Here is an 18250-nt window from a genome sequence, read left to right as displayed (position 1 = left end):
TTCAACCGTCTATCTATCCATATACCAATCCATTTACTCACCCACTCATCCATCCATCCATCCATCCACACACACCCATCCACCCACCCATCCATCCATCCATCCATCCATCCATCCATCTATTCATACACACCCACACTCATCCACCCATCCACCTACCCACCTACCCACCCATCCATCCATCCATCCATCCATCCATCCATCCATCCATCCATCCACACCCACATCCATCCATCCATCCATTCATCCATCCATCCATACACACCCACATCCATCCACCTACCCATCTACCCATCCATCCATCCATCCATCCACACCACATCCATCCATCCATCCATCCACCCATCCATCCATTTGTCCGAGAATTTTATGGACTTTAGGATTTAGGAACATGTGTTTTTACTCTGCTAGCTGACGCACTGGAAGTGAAGAGAATTTGAACTTTCTTTCATCTTTATCTTGCAGTTTAGTTGGAAGGAGACATTTTTAAAAAGCAATAACGCAACATTAAGGACTAGTAGAGCTATAAACAAAACAACGAAGCAACCACATAATCTAATATCGTGATATTAAAAGGGCATTAGAAAATTCTATTTGGTTACAGAGATGGGGTTGAATAAGGTAATTGTTTATTATTACTATTATTATTATTATTATTTGTATCAAAGATGTACATTTGCTTATGGCCCTAGCCCATCTGCTTGCCTAAATTATATTCCAATAACAGACTTTGTTAAATCTGACCTCATTTAATATTATAACATAAACATTTGATATCTAGACTTGTGCATGCACACAAAACACAATAAAAATACAAACACAGATATCTGCATGCGCACCTGTATTCCTACACACACACACACACACACACACACACACACACACACACACACACACCACTGGATATATATACACATGGAAGACGAGAAGAAGAGAGTGAGTAGGGGAGAGAGACAGAAAGGGACAGGGTTTTATGGCTAGGAGCAGTTTCCTCAAATCTGTATCTAATGTTGTGTGTATGAACCAAGGATGCCTAAGGCAGTTTGTATCTTTCTTTTCTCTGGATACATGTTTTATATTTAGTACAAGTTAGAATTCACAGCAGACATTACACCGGGGTGCTTTCTCTTAACCCCTCACAGAATCCTAAGGCAGAAAGGGTAACTAAACCCTGTGTGGGGCTACCAGTTAACTACACTGAACACATCTCTTCACTCACAGGAGAGTGGACTCCTGCAGGCAGGGCTCGACCCAGGTGATTCTAACCCCCAACCCTCCAATGTTAGCCATGCAAGATGGCTACCTCCTTCACCTCTCGTCTGCAGACTACTGTAGTACTGGAGTGTTTGAAGTACAAACGATCGAAAGTTTGTGGGATGCTTGGAGTCCATGAAGTCTCAAAACCTTTGGGGGACACTGGGATTGTTTTCTCTCATAACACACGGACACTGTAAACTGTAGTCACAGGGTACTTACTCCAGACATTTTATTTAGTCCATAGCACCAGGTTGAGATACAAGACCATACATCATGATGACAGAATTAAACATTGTTTTAGTCTGACAGCCAAAGACCTATAGGCTTGGCTCTATGTGTGCTTCGTAAGAGTTCCTGACTAGGATCAAGAAAGCATGTTTTCTGTAATTCTCAGCTACAACCAACTCTGACGTTACAGTAGGAAGTGGTTCCAAACTGATTGGAGCACAAACTAGATACCAAGTTTAGACTACATCGGACCACCGTGCACTAGCCTGTGGCTAAACAAACACAATTTCTAAGTTCATTTACCCAAAAACAAACACAATTTCTAAGTTCATTTACCCAAGTTGTAAAAGGATTGGCAAACTGTAGCCATCAAGACCTCTCAAGGGCATTAAATACAGAGGGACAAACTGATATGTGATTTCAAATGCCGAGTGTGTAAGTGACAAAGGAAAAAAAAAAAAAGACTTAGCACAAGGTCTCTCCTGTCATACCACAGCTCATGCTCTCACAGGATTGGTGTGTTCACTTGGCTTCTTGTTGCCAAATGTGACCTACGGACATTGGCATGCTCTGGGTCACAGGGGTGGCCAGTTCTGAGAGTGTGCTGTCCTGTGCTGTCATCGACTGTGTGTGCATTACATTTCTGATGAGTGGTTGGTTCAGTCCCCACAGTCACAAGTGAGCAAGAAGGAACAGGGCTTGGATGTTCGCATCCCACTGTCCTGACAGGAAGACTTCCAAGAGCACACACCAGGCTATTGAATGCACAGGGCACCACAGGTGTGAGGGAAGGCTCGGCTCTCACCTCTCAGAGAACCGGCTCGGCCAGAGTCTTTCCACTCCCGTGCAAATACGGTTCACGGAGGCAATGCCACACTCGTCTGTGAAATGGAGATGAGTTTTACTTGTTCATAGTCTATTTCCTATTTATTTGTGACTAAAGAAATAGAATCTCTTGTAAGGATAAGACGTCTATACCTCCCTAATGATTATATCTATTTAAGAAACCCTATGATAAAAGCAGACTAGTACTAGCGGCTGTCAAGAATACCCTTCTTATCCATTACAGCAGTTTGAGTAAATATATTGTATTTAACTTGGATTTCCACATCGTGGTTGGAAGACTGGAGCTTCCTGCCTGGGGGCTCGATGCTGGTCCTTAGAACTGTACTGTCTCAACGGCAGATTGCCTGCTGGGTAAAGTTGGCTATTCCTGTGGATTCTGTATTTGGCATTGATTTTTTTGGTGTTTGTCTGTCTCTGCCTCCAAATGTTAAGTTTAAGTAACTCATGTGATGAGTGTGTGTGAGTCTTTTATAATGAAAGTAGCTTCCAAATACTGCTCTAATTTGAGCGGAGGAGAGAAGACTCCTCCCTGGCTTCATGGAGACGATTATCAGGATCTAACGGCCACAGGAAGGAATAAGTGGAAGTATGGCTCTGAGGCAGAGGTTCACCAAATTCACATCCACACACAAACATCATGGGGGAACACATATTTGGCAAAGGGCTGTTCCCAGCTCCCCAGCCATGCAGTCTTCTGTCTGTTCGTTTTTGGCAGCACAATAAACAAACGTGTCATAGTTCAGGGTGGCCTTGGAGAGAGCTGCTGCAGCTGTCCAGCTATCTCCTACAACACAGCCCAGGTCCCCAGCATCAGGAGGAGGTGAAGAAGAACATCTGCAAAACAGTGGGCCAGAGATGGCACTGAGAAACAGCTGTGTCAGGCCCAGGGGAATCCAGCCAGGGTTAACGCAACATGGTTGCTGTAAAGCCCCCACATTTTATACATTTGTTACTGTTTGTTCCCTGGGGCTGGCATGATCCACTTCTAGAGTACAGAGGCCCTACCGTGTGTGTGTGTGTGTGTGTGTGTGTGTGTGTGTGTGTGTGTACATCATGGACCTTTAGGCAAACAGACATCTGGCTCCTCCCCTAAGAAGCTTCCTGGCTGCCTGCTCTGGCACTTCCCCTGGCCTTCACCCATGACCTTGTCTTGTTCACTGTATTGTATAGTGATGAACTATAATTAATTCATAGAGTACTATATATACTAGGGACACTCATAGCCCAGTTCCCCAGAGGAAAGCTGAGTATCGAGGGCTGAGGTTCTTATTACTGTCACTCCACTAAGGAACGGCAGAGTCATAGCTTGGCCTCAAATATTTGCTAAGCGAGTGGATGGCCTGACCGGAAATCATGCTCTCCAGATTTGGGAATCTTAGGGAGGCCATGTGGTGTGGGCTTTGCTCAGAGGGTGGGGTCTGATGGCTCTTCAAGCATTTGAAACAGTTCCTCCCTCTCAGGTTGAAGGCCAGCCACAGTAAGACCTCTTGACCTCTCCCACCCCTAACTTGACAGTACTACGCCAATATGTATATTTTTAATGACAGATTTTTTTCTGGGGCCAAAATAAATATCTCTAACACCTATACACACTTCACAAAAGCATTGCCCCATGACACTTCTCAAAAGTGGTTCTTTTTCTTACCTGAGAAGTCACAGAGACCGGAAAATGCCCTGCCTGGGGTGAGCAAAGAGAGAGAGAGTGGAGGTTGAAAAGGGGCATGAAAGACGCATCAGATCTGTGTGTGAACCACAAACCCGACCACATGCGACCCCCTTTAGATCATAGCCGCTGCTTTTCAGAGGAAGCACCTTCCGGGGCTTACAAGAACCTTCTCAGAACCTCCCCTAGAGCGCCATCGCCCTTGGCTCACTAAAGCAGGGGCTGTCAGATATTTTGGAAAGCACTAGATATTTTTAGTATCTAGTATTTTTTTTTTCTTTACACTTTTGGGCAGGGTCTTACTATGTATCCCAGATAGGCCACAAATTCACTGTCCTCCTGCCTCAGCCTCTTGAGTTCTGGGTTACGGGTGTGTGGTACCACAATAAGCATGGCTTTAGTGTACTGTCACTGTAGCCTAAATACACCGATAGGCAACGACACCTGCAGGAACATGTGTCTCTGTCTCCTCTGTGTTCTATAAAACTTTATAGACACTGAGATTTTAACTTCATTGAATTTTTATGCACCAGGTTTTTCCTTTCCTGTTTTTTTTTTTTTTTTTTTTTTTTAGAACTGCAGGGAAGTGTACAGAACCTGTGTTAGATTGCAGGCCACACACAGTCAAGAGGCAGCCTTTGGATTGGCAGTTGTGCTTTGAGGTACAACTCCAGAGCTCACCCCTCACACCCCCCCAGCATCCGCCAGGCCACACTGATATTTTTCTCACAGTCTATAGGGCCTGCACCATTACTGTGGACACACCCTTACATGGCCCTGCGCACCGGACCCCTCAACGATCCAGTTTCCCTCTGTGTGAACCATCTCCCCCCCACTCCCCCCCACACACACACTAGGTAAAAGCCTGGTGACAGGTCTCTATGAGTCTTGCTCATTTATGGAATTCAGTGCCCAGCCAGGCTTGGGCGGTGACGGCTTGCTGACGTCCCTAGGACACCTGCATATCTGCTTCACTGTTCACTGCACTGCACCATCAGTTTGGAAGCTCAGCTCCGCACTTCCTAATGCCTCAGGTGCATTTGGGTTTGGCCTCATAAAACGTTCAACAAACCTCATGTCCTTGCGTCCACGTGATCAGACCCCTGGCACTCAAGGAGCCCATGAGTGCTGTGTCCACAGGCACGCCTGGTTTGGCAATTCAATCAAAATGCTCAAACCTGTGGTGCCTGTGGACACAGCCCAGAGTACACATATTGGGCAATCAGCTTACTCCTCAGGGACAGCTCCACAACCAGGACACCTCCTGTCTGGTCACGTAGCATGCGCTTCCGTTTGTCACAGTTCTGAAGACCGGGAGGAGAAATGAAAAAGAGAAAAAATAAAAATGAACTTCAAGGAGTCAAAGTCCCCCAGTCGCTACATAGCAACTGATACATAAAGTACACACCACGCCCACACATGCACACATGCACACATGCACATGTGCACACACACGTAGAATTCATCGACTCCCCAGGCTGGGGAATCCTGGGGGAGTAGTTCGTCAGAATTCCAGGGGAGGAATGGGCATCACACCTTTCTCTAAGCTTTGACTCTTAACCCAGAGATAAAAGATGAATGCTCACAAAATGTGTCCGGCTTAAAACTGCAACTCAAGAACTAACTGGTTCTCCTCCTCCCAGCCCTGCACTCTCTGGGTCTCTCTCTCTCTCTTCCTCCCTGTGTTCACAAGCATCTGTTTTCTAGCTGCATGAGTCGGTAGAAAGAGAGAGTCGGCCTCCTTTCTATAGTTCCTCCAGGCTTGTAGCCTCTTCTGTAGTTCCTCCAGGTCGTGTGGGCTGGCAGCCTCTTAGAAGTGCAGCCCTCGGCAGCCTCCAGTCCCTGAGGAAGTGTTTGAAGCTCAGCAAACCCCAGAACCACACACAGGGTATTGGTCCTCCCCCACCCCGTGTAGCCCACTGTGACCCACACAGTCAGTGTTTCTCTGAACATAGTCCAATCCAGACTGCAGTTGCCTATCTTTACCATTCTGTCTATGTCTTAGATTCCTTTACCCTTCTAACATTTTCAAAGCATTTCCATGCCTATTATTAGTCTCAGTTTTTTTTTTTTTAATCTGACATTGTTCTCTGACAAGGGAACAGCCATCAGAACGGATGACCTGTGTTCAAAAATGATGAAATCAGCTCCAGCAAGCCAAGGCTGATAAGTTTTGGTAGCAAGGTAGACAGGCTCAGACCTTCTGCTTCCCCACCCTGGACCCACAATTCCAAGGTCAAATCCAGCGCCTCCAGTCCCAGCCCCCTGGGGGGTAATATCTTCCTGCTGGAGCCAGGACCCTCACCACAGGGCAGGAGAGCTTCTCACTGTCGCAGATGAACGTCTCACAGTGTAACCAAACCTTGGAAAGTTTGGGGATGTTCTGGAACCGGAAGGCATTGAATTGGAAAGTGGCCCTGTGGTCTTTGCCGTTCTCATGCACAAGGACTGTCTCATCGGTGGGGCAGCTGGGATACAGAGGGGAAGGGAGAAGGAAATGGTCACACCAGAGAGCTCCAAAAAGGCTCCAAGGCAAAGCTTCACACAGCATCCTGCTAGGCTGTGCGCAGCTATTGGTCTTTCCAGAGGACTCTGATCTCTAAATGTGAGGTTGATGGCAGAGCCACGGGAATGGATGTGATTGTTCCATCCTAAAATAGAGAGGAGTGACTTACAAGAACCCACGCATCTGCTAAATTGAACCCCTGTCCTAAAGAAGTCAAGTCTAGCCGGGCGTGGTGGCACACGCCTTTAATCCCAGCACTCGGGAGGCAGAGACGGGGATTTCTGAGTTCGAGGCCAGCCTGGTCTACAAAGTGAGTTTCAGGACAGCCAGGGCTATACAGAGAAACCCTGTCTTGAAAAAAACCAACCCCCCCCCCCCAAAAAAAAGAAGTCAAGTCTAGCTGGGCAGTGGTGGAACATGCCTTTGATTCCAGCACTTGGGAGGCAGAGGCAGGCAGATTTCCAAGTTCAAGGCCAGCCTGGTCTACAGAGTGAGTTCCAGGACAGTCAGGACTACACAGAGAAACCCTGTCTTGAAAAAAACCAACCCCCCCCCCCCAAAAAAAAGAAGTCAAGTCTAGCTGGGCAGTGGTGGAACATGCCTTTGATTCCAGCACTTGGGAGGCAGAGGCAGGCAGATTTCCAAGTTCAAGGCCAGCCTGGTCTACAGAGTGAGTTCCAGGACAGTCAGGACTACACAGAGAAACCCTGTCTTGAAAAACCAGAAAAACCAACCAACCAACTTAAAAAAAAAGAGTCAAGTCTACAAGAGATAAAGTCCTCTTCATGACTGGGGAAGACCCCAGAGTAACACAGAGGGAGGGCCTCCATGATGGGTGGGAATCCTGTTTCCCAATGTTACCATAGACACCTAAGCTGAGCCACACCCACCAATTATCTCTGTGTGTATCTTTAGGTTTTGCCTGAAACTGGAAAAAGGAATTTATGTTCCATCAATCATATATAAATATAATAACTTTTGTAAAAAAAAAGCCATAGTCATATTTTCCATATATGATCCAGATAATGACTGGAACGAAATATCTAAATGTATGGTTACTGAGACAGAAGGAAGATTAGAAATCTCATCTCAGAATTCTCTTTCAGAAGTCATGAGAGAGAAACAAAGGTTGCACCTTTCTATCTGGGCCAAGGGTCAGTGTTATTTCTGTTTGTTGTGGCCTCTGCAGAGATGGGGCTGTGAGAATTTTCCAACTTATGAAGATCTGACAGGATTGTTTGGCCAATAAACCTGAGATCCTCACCTGAACTCAAGACATGAAACCTTAAAATAGCTCTTTGCTGCCAGAGTGCTCCAGGCCTGGTATCAGTCAGTGGAAAATACTGTAAGAGGAGCTTTGTGAGTGGGGGAGGGGAGGCAAGTAATGGGCAAGCCAAGATGCCTTGGCACAGGCTGTGGCACCTGCCTCTCAGTGACAGATACCTCTGTTTGCTTCGGTGGTGGCAGCCTCCACGAGCAACCTCCCCACCCCACCTGGAATTGCCCTTCGAGGGAGTGTGCTGTGGTAGGTGTGCTCATGTGTTCAGAAAATACCTGGCAATACATCTGCTGTGATATCACTAGAGGCTCTTGCAACCTGGGTTTCCACCAAAAGGATCCGGTATGACCAAGAGGTTTCCTCCTAAGCCACAGCAAAAGACACCAGGACACACTGTACGCACCGCTCTGCCTTGACTCTGGAGAGTGACACTTACCCCTTATTGATGAGCTGCCACTGTAAGGGGTACATGAAGTCAGCCGAGGGGGTGGCCCAGCAGCTATTCAAGACCACTTTGAACCTGGGAGTAAAACAACACGGTAGCACTAAGAGCCACTCTTGTGTATAGAGACATCTGAAATCTGAAGTCTGTTGTTGGTCTTTTTTTCCTTAAAAATATACACATGGAGTAAAGGGACTTACCGAACGCTTAGGCCTTTGGCTTCTACTCCTGCAAACAGATCTGAGCCGATTTCAGACGTTTCCAGAATGAAGGGAGCTTCTTTCTTGGTGGAAAACTTGGCATTCTTGGAAAGGAAATGGGGACATTAGAACCTGGTGACCTCTCAGAGTGAGCCATCAAGGCTGGTGGAAGCAGACACATTGAGCTGGCATAAAAAGGGAGCCAACCCAAGGAATGAGTGCAGGAGACCTTAGAGAAAACTCTAGATCCAGAGAGACTGAATCTCTGAAGAGGATGCTGCCATCTCAGAAGGGATAAGGACACTTGCTGGCCATGCTTAGACACAAACTGTCTCAGTGATGCCAATCAACTTGACAGATGGAAAAGTGATGTGGTGCAAGGATCCCTGTGATTTCACAACTCACGTAAGGCCAAGAACAACCAAATGCTCTGGACCCTCACTACCCCAGACCCCCTGAAATTTGGTCACCTGGTTTTCTTTGAAAGTTTATAATTGGATTCACAGCATGGTTATCAGCAGATGCTAGTCACCAATTTCCTGCAATGCCTTTGGGTATCGTTCTACATATTTGGATAATTGCTATGCCAAGATACTCTGTGTATTGAGATAGAGTATTTGTGAATGAAGCAAGATCTGTCACCAAAATATTCTAGCGGGAGAGAAAGACAAAAGAAATAAATCACACAGCACATTAGACTAGTATATAGTATGTAATATTGGAAACCACAAAAATAGCAAAAAATGGATTGGGAACACGAGGAAGGGTAAGGTATATTTAGTGTGTGTGTATGTGTGTGTGTGTGTTCATATGCATGGTTGTGTGTGTGTGGGTACGCGAGTGCATAAAGGTACATGTTTGTCAGTACACATGTATGTGGAGGCCAGAGGACATCCCCTGGTTTCATTCCCCAGGCACTGCCTACTTGAGTTTAAGACAGGGTCTCTCCTTGGCCGAGAACTCACCAAGTGTGCTAAGCTGGCTTACAAGTGGCTAACAGCAGGGACCCACTTGTCTGTCTCTGCTTCTCCCGGAGTGAGATTGCAAGTGATGTTGTGCTAGGCTTGTTTGTTTTTCATGAGGGTCTGGAGATTGACCTCAGATGCTTCTGGTTGTAGGGCAGGTGCTTCACTGACAGCTTTGAAAAGGGCAGCCAGGGAGGCCTCGCTGAGGAGGGAGCATTTGAATAAGGTTTGAGGAAGGCGGAGGAAGGGGGCTGTGTCGCCCCCGCAGAAGGAATGCATCCATGAGGCAGCAGTCCCATGGCTGACAGGACAGCAAGGAGCCAGGTTTGGAGGAGGTTTGGAACAGGGTATGAGAGCCCAGGGCTTGGGGTTAGATTAATGAGAGTAGGTCCTATGAGTCTGTCAAAGGCTCACTAGTGCTCAGGATGGGCAGGGTCTACCCCTGGCCCCCGGACTAAATCTACCATCATCAGATAATGTTGAGAGAGTTATTAGGAGTAACAGCTGTGACTGACTTCCTCAAAGGCTGCAGCTTCTCCACTCTGTCAGCCTCCTTTCAGTTCACTTGAACAAGACCCTGGGACTCCTCTCTGGTGTTAGCCATGACAGAGGTATTGGCCAGAAAGGCTAAGATCCCAGGATAACCCAGCCCCCACTGCTGACACGAGACTCTGTAGAAGGACTTAGTCCCTTTTTGGGGAACTCTGTTTCTTCATTCCTGTGAGATGGGAATAGAACAGAAACATAGAAGACAGACTCGAATAGGTCTATGGGTTCAACACCCAAGGCTTTGTGAGAAGACCCCAGGGCCCTCTCCTACTTTATTCTACTGAAGCAGGTTCAGCCAAGGCTCCCACACACAGCCACCCAGAAGCTGGCTCCCCTTCTTCCATCATTAATGGCTGCCACAATCAAGCAATAATGTTCCCAGTTATCAGTGACCTACTTTCATAGCATGGAGCTGAAGTGACAGCTTTCTGGTGGCTTTGAAAGTAATTTTGGTATTGCCTAAAACTTATGAGATTGCAAGGAACATTTCCACACATGGAAACTAACTTGGGATTGGCAATTTAGTTCCCAGGTCTCCAGAGAAATATTTGTGTGAAATCTTTTTCCTGGAGACCAGCTAGAAGAGTGTGATCTCTCTCCGGGTTGAGAAATTGTCCAAATTTCCATCAAAGGGCAGGACAGAAATGGGACTTTCCATTTCTGATAACTACAGTAATACATAGCATGTTTTTTCCTCTCTCCATCCCTCCCTCTTTTACTCCCGTCCCCTCTCCCTTTCTGGATCTTTCTATACAGCTCTGACTAGCCTGAAACTCACAGGTAGACCAGGCTGGCTTTAATATCCCAACAATCCCACTTCACCATCTCTAGTGAGTTCACAAATCCAAGCCACCATGTCTGGCACCCCTACTTTCTTTTTAACATTAAAACGCCAGAGACCTGCCTTCAGACAACTTTACCTTGGTAAGCTCTTACATGCCAGGACAGTTTATCTTCCCATCCCTAAAAGCAGAGAGATAACACAACCTACTCTTCTGCCGTACAGGATGAATCTGTTGAGAATCCATGTTCCAGCATTCCTTACCTTGACTAAAAGATTGATGCAGAGCTAACTAGTCACCCAAGTTAAGGACAGGTATACCTCATGGGGCAGAAGTTTATCTGTGAAAATTTAGTCATTGTTTTTGTTCCCAAGTGAGAGGTAATGACGAAAGGAGACTAGTCTAAAGTGAACACTCTGGATACACTCCTAGACTCTTCCAGAACCTAGATGTTCACCTATGGCCCACCTCATCTCTTACCAGCTTATCGAAAGACTAGAATCAAACATTTTAGGTCTGGGTCCTTCTTTGTGACAAGGGCACTGACCCATCAGCTTGTGGTCACAGGAAAATGGCTGAGATGGCCGATGAACCAGTGAGAGAGACAATGTTTCACTTAGGGAAGACGGGGGCTCTTCAGAGAGGTGTGACCAACACCACTTCATGGAATTATTTCAGCAGACAGAACCAAAACAGATAGGAGTTCGAGGGAGGGGGACATCAGATTTTACAAGATAACCTAAAGCACAAGGCCTAGCTCACTTGAATCACTAAAAGAGGTGGAGTGACCACCCCTTAGTGACAGGAGCGTGGTGGACTTGAGGTAGGACATTAAGGGTGGTCAGCTCTGCAGTTTGCTTTGGTTTCTGGAAGGATCTTTAATCTTTGTTGTTTGCCTATGCCCTCCCTAAGCCTCTTCATTTCTTTCTGTATCACTAAGAAGGATGGTCAGCACTGTTTCGATTTTAAGAAGTTGGCCTTATCTCACACCGACGTTGATATTCCTCTCTATAAAGGCAACAAACAATTCTAAGAGCATGTGAAATTGGGCCTGGGTCTACAGTCATGAGAACAGTTGTCTTCCTGGTACTTATCAAGTTCACGCTGAGTACTTCTAAAGATGACTTCCCTGGATCTTTCTAACAGATCTAAGGGATACATGTCACGGAGTTCTTATTTCATGGATAGGGAGATGGAAGTATAGGGAAGTGCCTTAACTTTCCCAAGTTGTTTATCTAGTGTACTGGCTAATTTTTTGTCAACTTGACACAGCTGGAGTTATCACAGAGAAAGGAGTTTCAGTTGAGGAAATGCCTCCATGAGATCCAACTGTAAGGCATTTTCTCAATTAGTGATCAAGGGGGAAAGGCCCCTTGTGGGTGGGACCATCTCTGGGCTGGTAGTCTTGGTTCTATAAGAGAGCAGGCTGAGCAAGCCAGGGGAGGCAAGCCAATAAAGAACATCCCTCCATGGCCTCTGCATCAGCTCCTGCTTTCTGACCTGCTTGAGTTCCAGTCCTGACTTCCTTGGTGATGAACAGCAGTATGGAAGTGTAAGCTGAATAAACCCTTTCCTCCCCAACTTGCTTCTTGGTCATGATGTTTGTGCAGGAATAGAAACCCTGACTAAGACATCTAGTAAATGGTGAAACCAGGCTTAGTGGAATGTCTCATGCCTCCCTTTTTCCCACAGGGCCAGACTATGTCTGTAAACAAATAACCTTCCTTTGTCTTGATCGGGAGTCATAACTTTCCCCTGGGAATATCAACTGTGGGTTCTTGGCCAGAGTGAGTGGGGAGGGATGGACAGAAAGGAGACAGTGTGCATGCAGATCTGAAGGAGTGTATTAGGGGGCTTAGGCTCTGGGCTTCCCAGAATCTTAAGCAATTAGCAGTGTGTTGGGTCCATTGTTCTATGTAGGGCATGGTTCTGTTTCTGGTAATTTGATGGAAATATATGCAAGGGGGCAGTTGTTGCTTTGGAAACACCCAAGAATGCCCTCAAAGTGGAAAAGGGAGAAAGGGGAGGGGGGGGAATACGTGGGAGAGCCAGAGGAAACCGAGCGCACAGCAGAATAGAAAGCAGATCAAAAGTGTCTGGATACCAGAAGTCAGGCTTTGATGAAGTTCATGTGTCCTGGACGGGCTTCGACAGTGGGATTTGGGGGCCACCTTAGCTTCATTTCTAGACAATTCAGGAAGTAGTTTTTATAGCTCGGAAGATGGCCTGCTGGTGAAGATTGGTTCATTAACTGATTGATCGTTAAAGAATATGTTCTTTTTACTTCTGAGGTTACGTTCTTGTCTGAGACTCAACTCTGTGTGGGGGAGGGTGGGGGGTGAGTTTTTAAAACCCTGATCTCTATCACTAACAATTGTTAATGTTCTTAGGATCGAATCTACAGCCTTATCTCATTAGAATAACGACTGCTAGCTTCTGGGCAGAGAGGCTTGTAGTACAGACTGTAGTTCTTCTGTGGGAAGATGTGTCACCATGGTTACGTCATCCCGGATTACCTACACTGCACTGATCCCTAAGGACAAGTCAAGGGGCCCTGTGGGATTTCTTGTCTCTGGTGCAGCCACTAGTGATAGGAAGCCAGGGCTAGACTGGACTTTAAGGAAACTTGAAGCTTGTGCATCCTAGCGATCCTTCTTTAACAATAGTTTTTAAAAAGAATAAAATATTTGAATCCCAAATCAGACACAGCCTTTGCGGGTGAAAGGCCCTGACACTGTACACTATGTCCTTTGCAGGCAGCTGCAAAGGTGGCTGGGGAATCTCTGTTTTCCCTACATGCTTCTCCAAGGTCTTGGGCAAACACCTCCCTTCCTTTGGATTTCACATCCTTAGCTGCAAAATGGACTAGGTTATTTTAGGATTCTTCTAGCCTAAGCTAGCAATTAGATGATTTCTGGCGGGGGGGGGGGTTAATGGATTCTAGGTGATAGGTGAAACAAGTTCACAGTTAGTGAGGTTTCAGATGTGGTGGTGTTTTCTCTCGAAAAATGAAATGGGTCAGATGTGCTGCCCTCTAAGGACACCTCCCTGTTCTAATGCTCCACACAAAGGTTTGTGTTTCTGCCTGTGTCTTCCTCTAGCCAGCTGGGCCAGTATTCCCTCCGTGTGCCCATGTCCTCACTGGAAGCTGCAGCTTAAAAACAAAGTGGCTTTCTAATGGGAGAGCAGCTGGGCCAATGGCCAGTGCATATTTAGTTTCTCTGGAGCACTTAATTTTGAGAGAGACTGAAGTGTGCCTTTAACTGTTGATGTCAACACAGACAGCAGATCCAATCAGACGGTGAGGAAATCTTACTGTAAGGCTTAAGGGATAAAAGAACTAGGTAAGCAGAGGCTAGCCCTGAGCCTTGTCTTTAGCCTTGGCCTAGTCAGGGAGTGCAATGCTCCAGACTAAATTTTTTTGAGATCCTAATGTCAAATAAATCTCTGAAGGGAAATGCAGTGGAAACTAGCCTTGATTCTGAGTCAGATATGAGGTGCCCTATTGTCTATCCAGTGACCTTGCCTTAACTTCGTTCCAGTGAAATGGGAAAGTTGGCCATACCTGTCCTGTCCTCTTCAGCCTATGAAGCGAACCTTCTCCTGCACCTGGGCTTTAAAGCTAGGCTAACACATTATGCCACCTTTGAAGCTCTGGGACAGGGCTCTGTCCAGAGGTCAGGAGAGAGTGACTCCCGTGGAAGTGCCCTGGGAAAAGGCCACAGGAGGAAAAGACAACCTGGACTTACAGTGTAGAAGTTGAGGGACAACTGGCTTTCAAATGTGCCCATGCTCCCGTTCTTGACGTGAACAGTGGCCACTCTGAAAAGGGGAGAGAATTTTGCATAAGGACTGAAACATGTCTGATTGACAGGGACTGTAGCATCCTCGTAGTCACCAGCCCCCCCATCCCCAGAGCGGCTTACCTCTGGTCAAAAGCAGCCTGGTTCACCAAGTAGGTGGAGTGGTAGGTGCAGGAGAAGGAGTAGTTGACGGGCTGGTTCTTCACGATCACTGTGCTGTCGTTGGACACGATGTGGCTGTAGAAGTGGTAGATGGGGGGCTTGTACTGGAGGAAGGAAGAAGGCAGTTAGGGTGTACGCTGTGCCCCATGATGGGACTGAGGATTCTGGGAAAAGTGGTGGACAACGAGTTAGTAAAAAAAAATAGGCTAGTAAAAAGCTGGGCATGGTGATACATGCCTGTCACCCCAGTACTTGGGAGGTGGAGGAGTGCTCAGGTCAAGGTTCACTTACATGGTGAGCTTGAAGCCAGCCTGAACTACATGAAACCCTGTCTTGAAATATAAAACAAAGCAAAACCCCCAGTGAGGAGACAGACGTGTTTATCAGGAACTATAGATGCCATTCTTTGTGTGTGAGATGGAAATATTTGCAGAGTTCTGGAATCCCTTCAGCGAGGTCTCTATATGCAGAGGAAAAGCCTATATGTACACAAGTCTATATATTCCGAATGAGGAACTGCATCAAGAGTCTCCATTTCCAGCCTCAACTTCTTATCCACCTTGCTTGTCCAAGTACCCCATGACGTCTTTTGTCTATCTTCTAGATCCTAAGTCTGTAGTTAAAACTTCTTTTAACTGTAAAGCGCTAAGTGTGGAATTTTTTCTTCTGGCAAGTTGGTCTGAAAGCTCACTGGCAGGACTATGAACATCTGTTTGAAAGTAAATGGTCTAAAGTCTAGGGAATGGAGATGGTTTTTACTTCACCTCACTGGGGCGCATTCACAGATAGCATCCTGTTCACCTCACTCAGGGCTCTTTCCATCAAGCCTGAACCCTGTGGCACTTAAAGAGGACCTGGCTTTTTTTCTTTTTTCTTTTCTTTTTTTTTTTGCTCTGAGACATACAATTACAGTACTCACGGCAGTAGGAATTCTGGCCCATGGTGCTAGATACTAAGTATGAAGGGATTACACTCTCGGCTGAAAACTAATAGCTCTACGGGAAGGGCTTTTATGACAGATTTCTTTTTTGTCATATAAGGACACTTGTGGAGAGGCTGTGGCCTCTTTGTATCAGGGGTTCCCTGGCAATGGATGATCTGCGCTTCCCTGCTCAGGAGCCCATTAGTCTACGAGTCTGCTTTTGAGCATTTTCCCCAAAACTCTTAACTGTCACTTCCAGTCTTGGGGGAAGGATGGCTTGTTGGTTTGGACATCCAACCCAGGGACGAAAGTATCACATTTGAAGTAAGAAGTGTGGTTGGCTCTTTTTGAAGAAGGACGCTTTGCTGCTATACCCCCATTACCCAACACACTAGGACAATAAAGGTAAAGTTCGGACAGTGTCTCAGGCTGTGGAAGCGTCTGCCCAAACACAATGATCTGAATTTGGATTTCTAACACCCAGGTAAAATACTGGGCACAGGGCACACGCTTGTAATCCGAGCACTGGGAGGTAGTGACGGGAGATCCCAGGGACTCGCTGGCTAGCCATTCTAGCCAGATCAGCAAGGTCTGGGCTCAGTAGGAGAGCCATCTCAGGAGGTGAGGTGGAGATAGGAGAGGAGTAGTGGCAATGTCAGCCTCTGGTGTCTGCTCCTGGGAACATGGGCAGGACCAACAACACACAGGGAGTTGTCTAAACCAGCCGAGAGAGAAGGCTTTTAATCACTGAGCCTCCTAGGAAATTAAAGCAACGGGACTGACTTTGAAAAGGGCTTTGGATCATCGTGAATCCTCTTACAGGAGGCAGCAGACATTTCGCTCTGGGCCCACGACTTTCCCTTCTGCCTAAGCATCTCTGCCCTAGCTGGGATAATGGCCTTACCTCTGACTGGGTTCCACAGTAGGACTTGTTCTTAGGTGACAGATCTGGGATGACAAACTGGTAATAGCCACCTTCATGGACCCCGTTGTAACACAGCCCCCCGAGTGCCAGCTGGTGTACTTCCCATCCATAGGGACACTCGGGGATTTTAGTGATGATGGTCTTGGGATAACAAAACACAAGGATGACATCTGGAAGAGGTCACACATGCTTTAAATCAGACATGGTCAGCATCTCGATGTCACACAGAATAATTCACCGGCTGTGACAAGTTTCCCCAAATGTCAGCCTTTGGTAACTTATGCCACATAAAATATTATCATGATTTAATACTTATTTAATTGGATCCACTTTTAAGACCTGTGGCTTTATTTTAGAGCCAATGTTTTTATTTTACTTTTTTAAAATTTAGCAATAATGGGTATTAAATCCAGGACCTCATGCTTGCTAGGCAAGAACTGTACCACCCAGCCGTAGCCCCATCCCTAAAACTTTTACTTGATTTTAAAGAATCTGCCCATGACTGATACACATATCCTGATGGGAATGAGACTTCTTATAATTTAAAATGTCCACTGCAATATTACATGCTCAGAGCTGCAAAATATTGTTTAAAGGCACATAGCATGCATGGAGCAGTCAAACACTTAAAAAAGTGGCCGTGCCACTTAGAAAAGGGAAGAAATACCTTCTAACTTGTAAAAGAGTTGACCCATTCAATACACGTTTGCTTCTGATGGAGAAAGTCTGATTGGCACTGGGGACTTCTGTTCCTCCATCTGATGCCATTTTTGCCCTTTCCTAACCAAGCCATCATAGAGCTCAGATCACAGCAAGTTGGAGACTTAGGGATCCCCATCTGGGAGAGCAGGGTAGCAATAGATTACCTGCTTTATTTGGAGTGCATGATTTCGCCGAGGCTTCTGCAAAGAGGGCCAGCAAAACGAAGGCCCTGACCACCATCGCTCCTCTAGAGTCGATCTCTGCCAGGTGGCCAAACCAAACTGGCTCAAATGCTCAGGTTCCTTCCAGGCCCCGGGGTCGCGTTGTTCTGTATCAGAAATATGAAGGAAAAGTTACAGTCAAGGGTTAGAACAAATTATCATACAATCTTGTGGGGGAGTTTCCAAGAGAGCTCGGTGATGCTGTCCTGAGCTTGTACCACTGGGGATGTGAGTGTCACAGGCGGTGGCTCATGTTCCTGCCTTTCTCATTCTCTCTGGACTGCAGATGCTGCCTCCCGGAAGCTCCCCAAATCTCTAACCCCTGTCCTATTTCCTTATATATCTAGAGGGTGTAAGAGAAACCAACTCCAGATAAGTCACAATGAGCACACATTATCCACGGCAGGGGAATAAAAGGGAGCTTGGTACAGTAATCCGATGGGAAGCTCAGTTACCACCTGAATCTAATTTCTTCTCCTTTGCATAGGCACCCCACCCCCACCCTTGACCGCTTCAACCAGGACTGAGAGAGAAGCTGGGCTTTTCTTTCTTGTACTAAAAATCAACACAACAAACAAACAAACAAACAAACAAACAACTTCCAGGTAGTAATTCTCTTCTTTTATATATACATATACATATATTTTTTTCTCATTCTATTTCTTTGCTTTCTAAGTTTGATAGGGAGGGGAATGAAATTTTGAATCTAAAAGAATTTCAGTCCAGTATAATTACGTCTAGCAGCCAAACACAATATAGGTTGTGTTACTGCTAAAACAAAAACAAAAACAAAAACAA

General features: G+C 46.2%; 1 protein-coding gene across 1 annotated transcript; it reads right to left on the bottom strand.

Moving 5' to 3' along the window:
• Positions 1 to 2037: 2037 nt before the first annotated feature.
• Positions 2038 to 17544, bottom strand: Tectb (tectorin beta). The gene is made up of 10 exons (XM_021152355.1): positions 17396 to 17544; positions 16509 to 16699; positions 14644 to 14786; positions 14467 to 14539; positions 8422 to 8525; positions 8216 to 8299; positions 6300 to 6462; positions 5226 to 5298; positions 3977 to 4009; positions 2038 to 3165 (listed from the first exon to the last, which is right to left on the bottom strand). The coding sequence occupies exons 1-10, from the start codon at positions 17469 to 17471 to the stop codon at positions 3116 to 3118; spliced, it is 990 nt and encodes a 329-aa protein (XP_021008014.1). The 5' UTR covers positions 17472 to 17544; the 3' UTR covers positions 2038 to 3115.
• Positions 17545 to 18250: the final 706 nt, after the last annotated feature.

Source organism: Mus caroli, chromosome 19 (genome assembly GCF_900094665.2).
Source record: "Mus caroli chromosome 19, CAROLI_EIJ_v1.1, whole genome shotgun sequence".
Taxonomy (NCBI): domain Eukaryota; kingdom Metazoa; phylum Chordata; class Mammalia; order Rodentia; family Muridae; genus Mus; species Mus caroli.
The sequence above is the reverse complement of the archived record's forward strand: the minus strand, read 5'-3'. Positions and strand labels throughout refer to the sequence as shown.

Bases quoted from the DNA above. Each gene is read 5' to 3' on its own strand.
- Tectb (XM_021152355.1), bottom strand. From the start codon at position 17,471: ATGGTGGTCAGGGCCTTCGTTTTGCTGGCCCTCTTTGCAGAAGCCTCG. The intron at 8,300-8,421 runs GTAAGTCCCTTT...TTTTACTCCCAG, and splicing joins GCCAAAGGCCTAAGCGTTCG to GTTCAAAGTGGTCTTGAATA. The intron at 4,010-5,225 runs GTAAGCTGATTG...TGCTCACCCCAG, and splicing joins TGTGGAGCTGTCCCTGAGGA to GCAGGGCATTTTCCGGTCTC.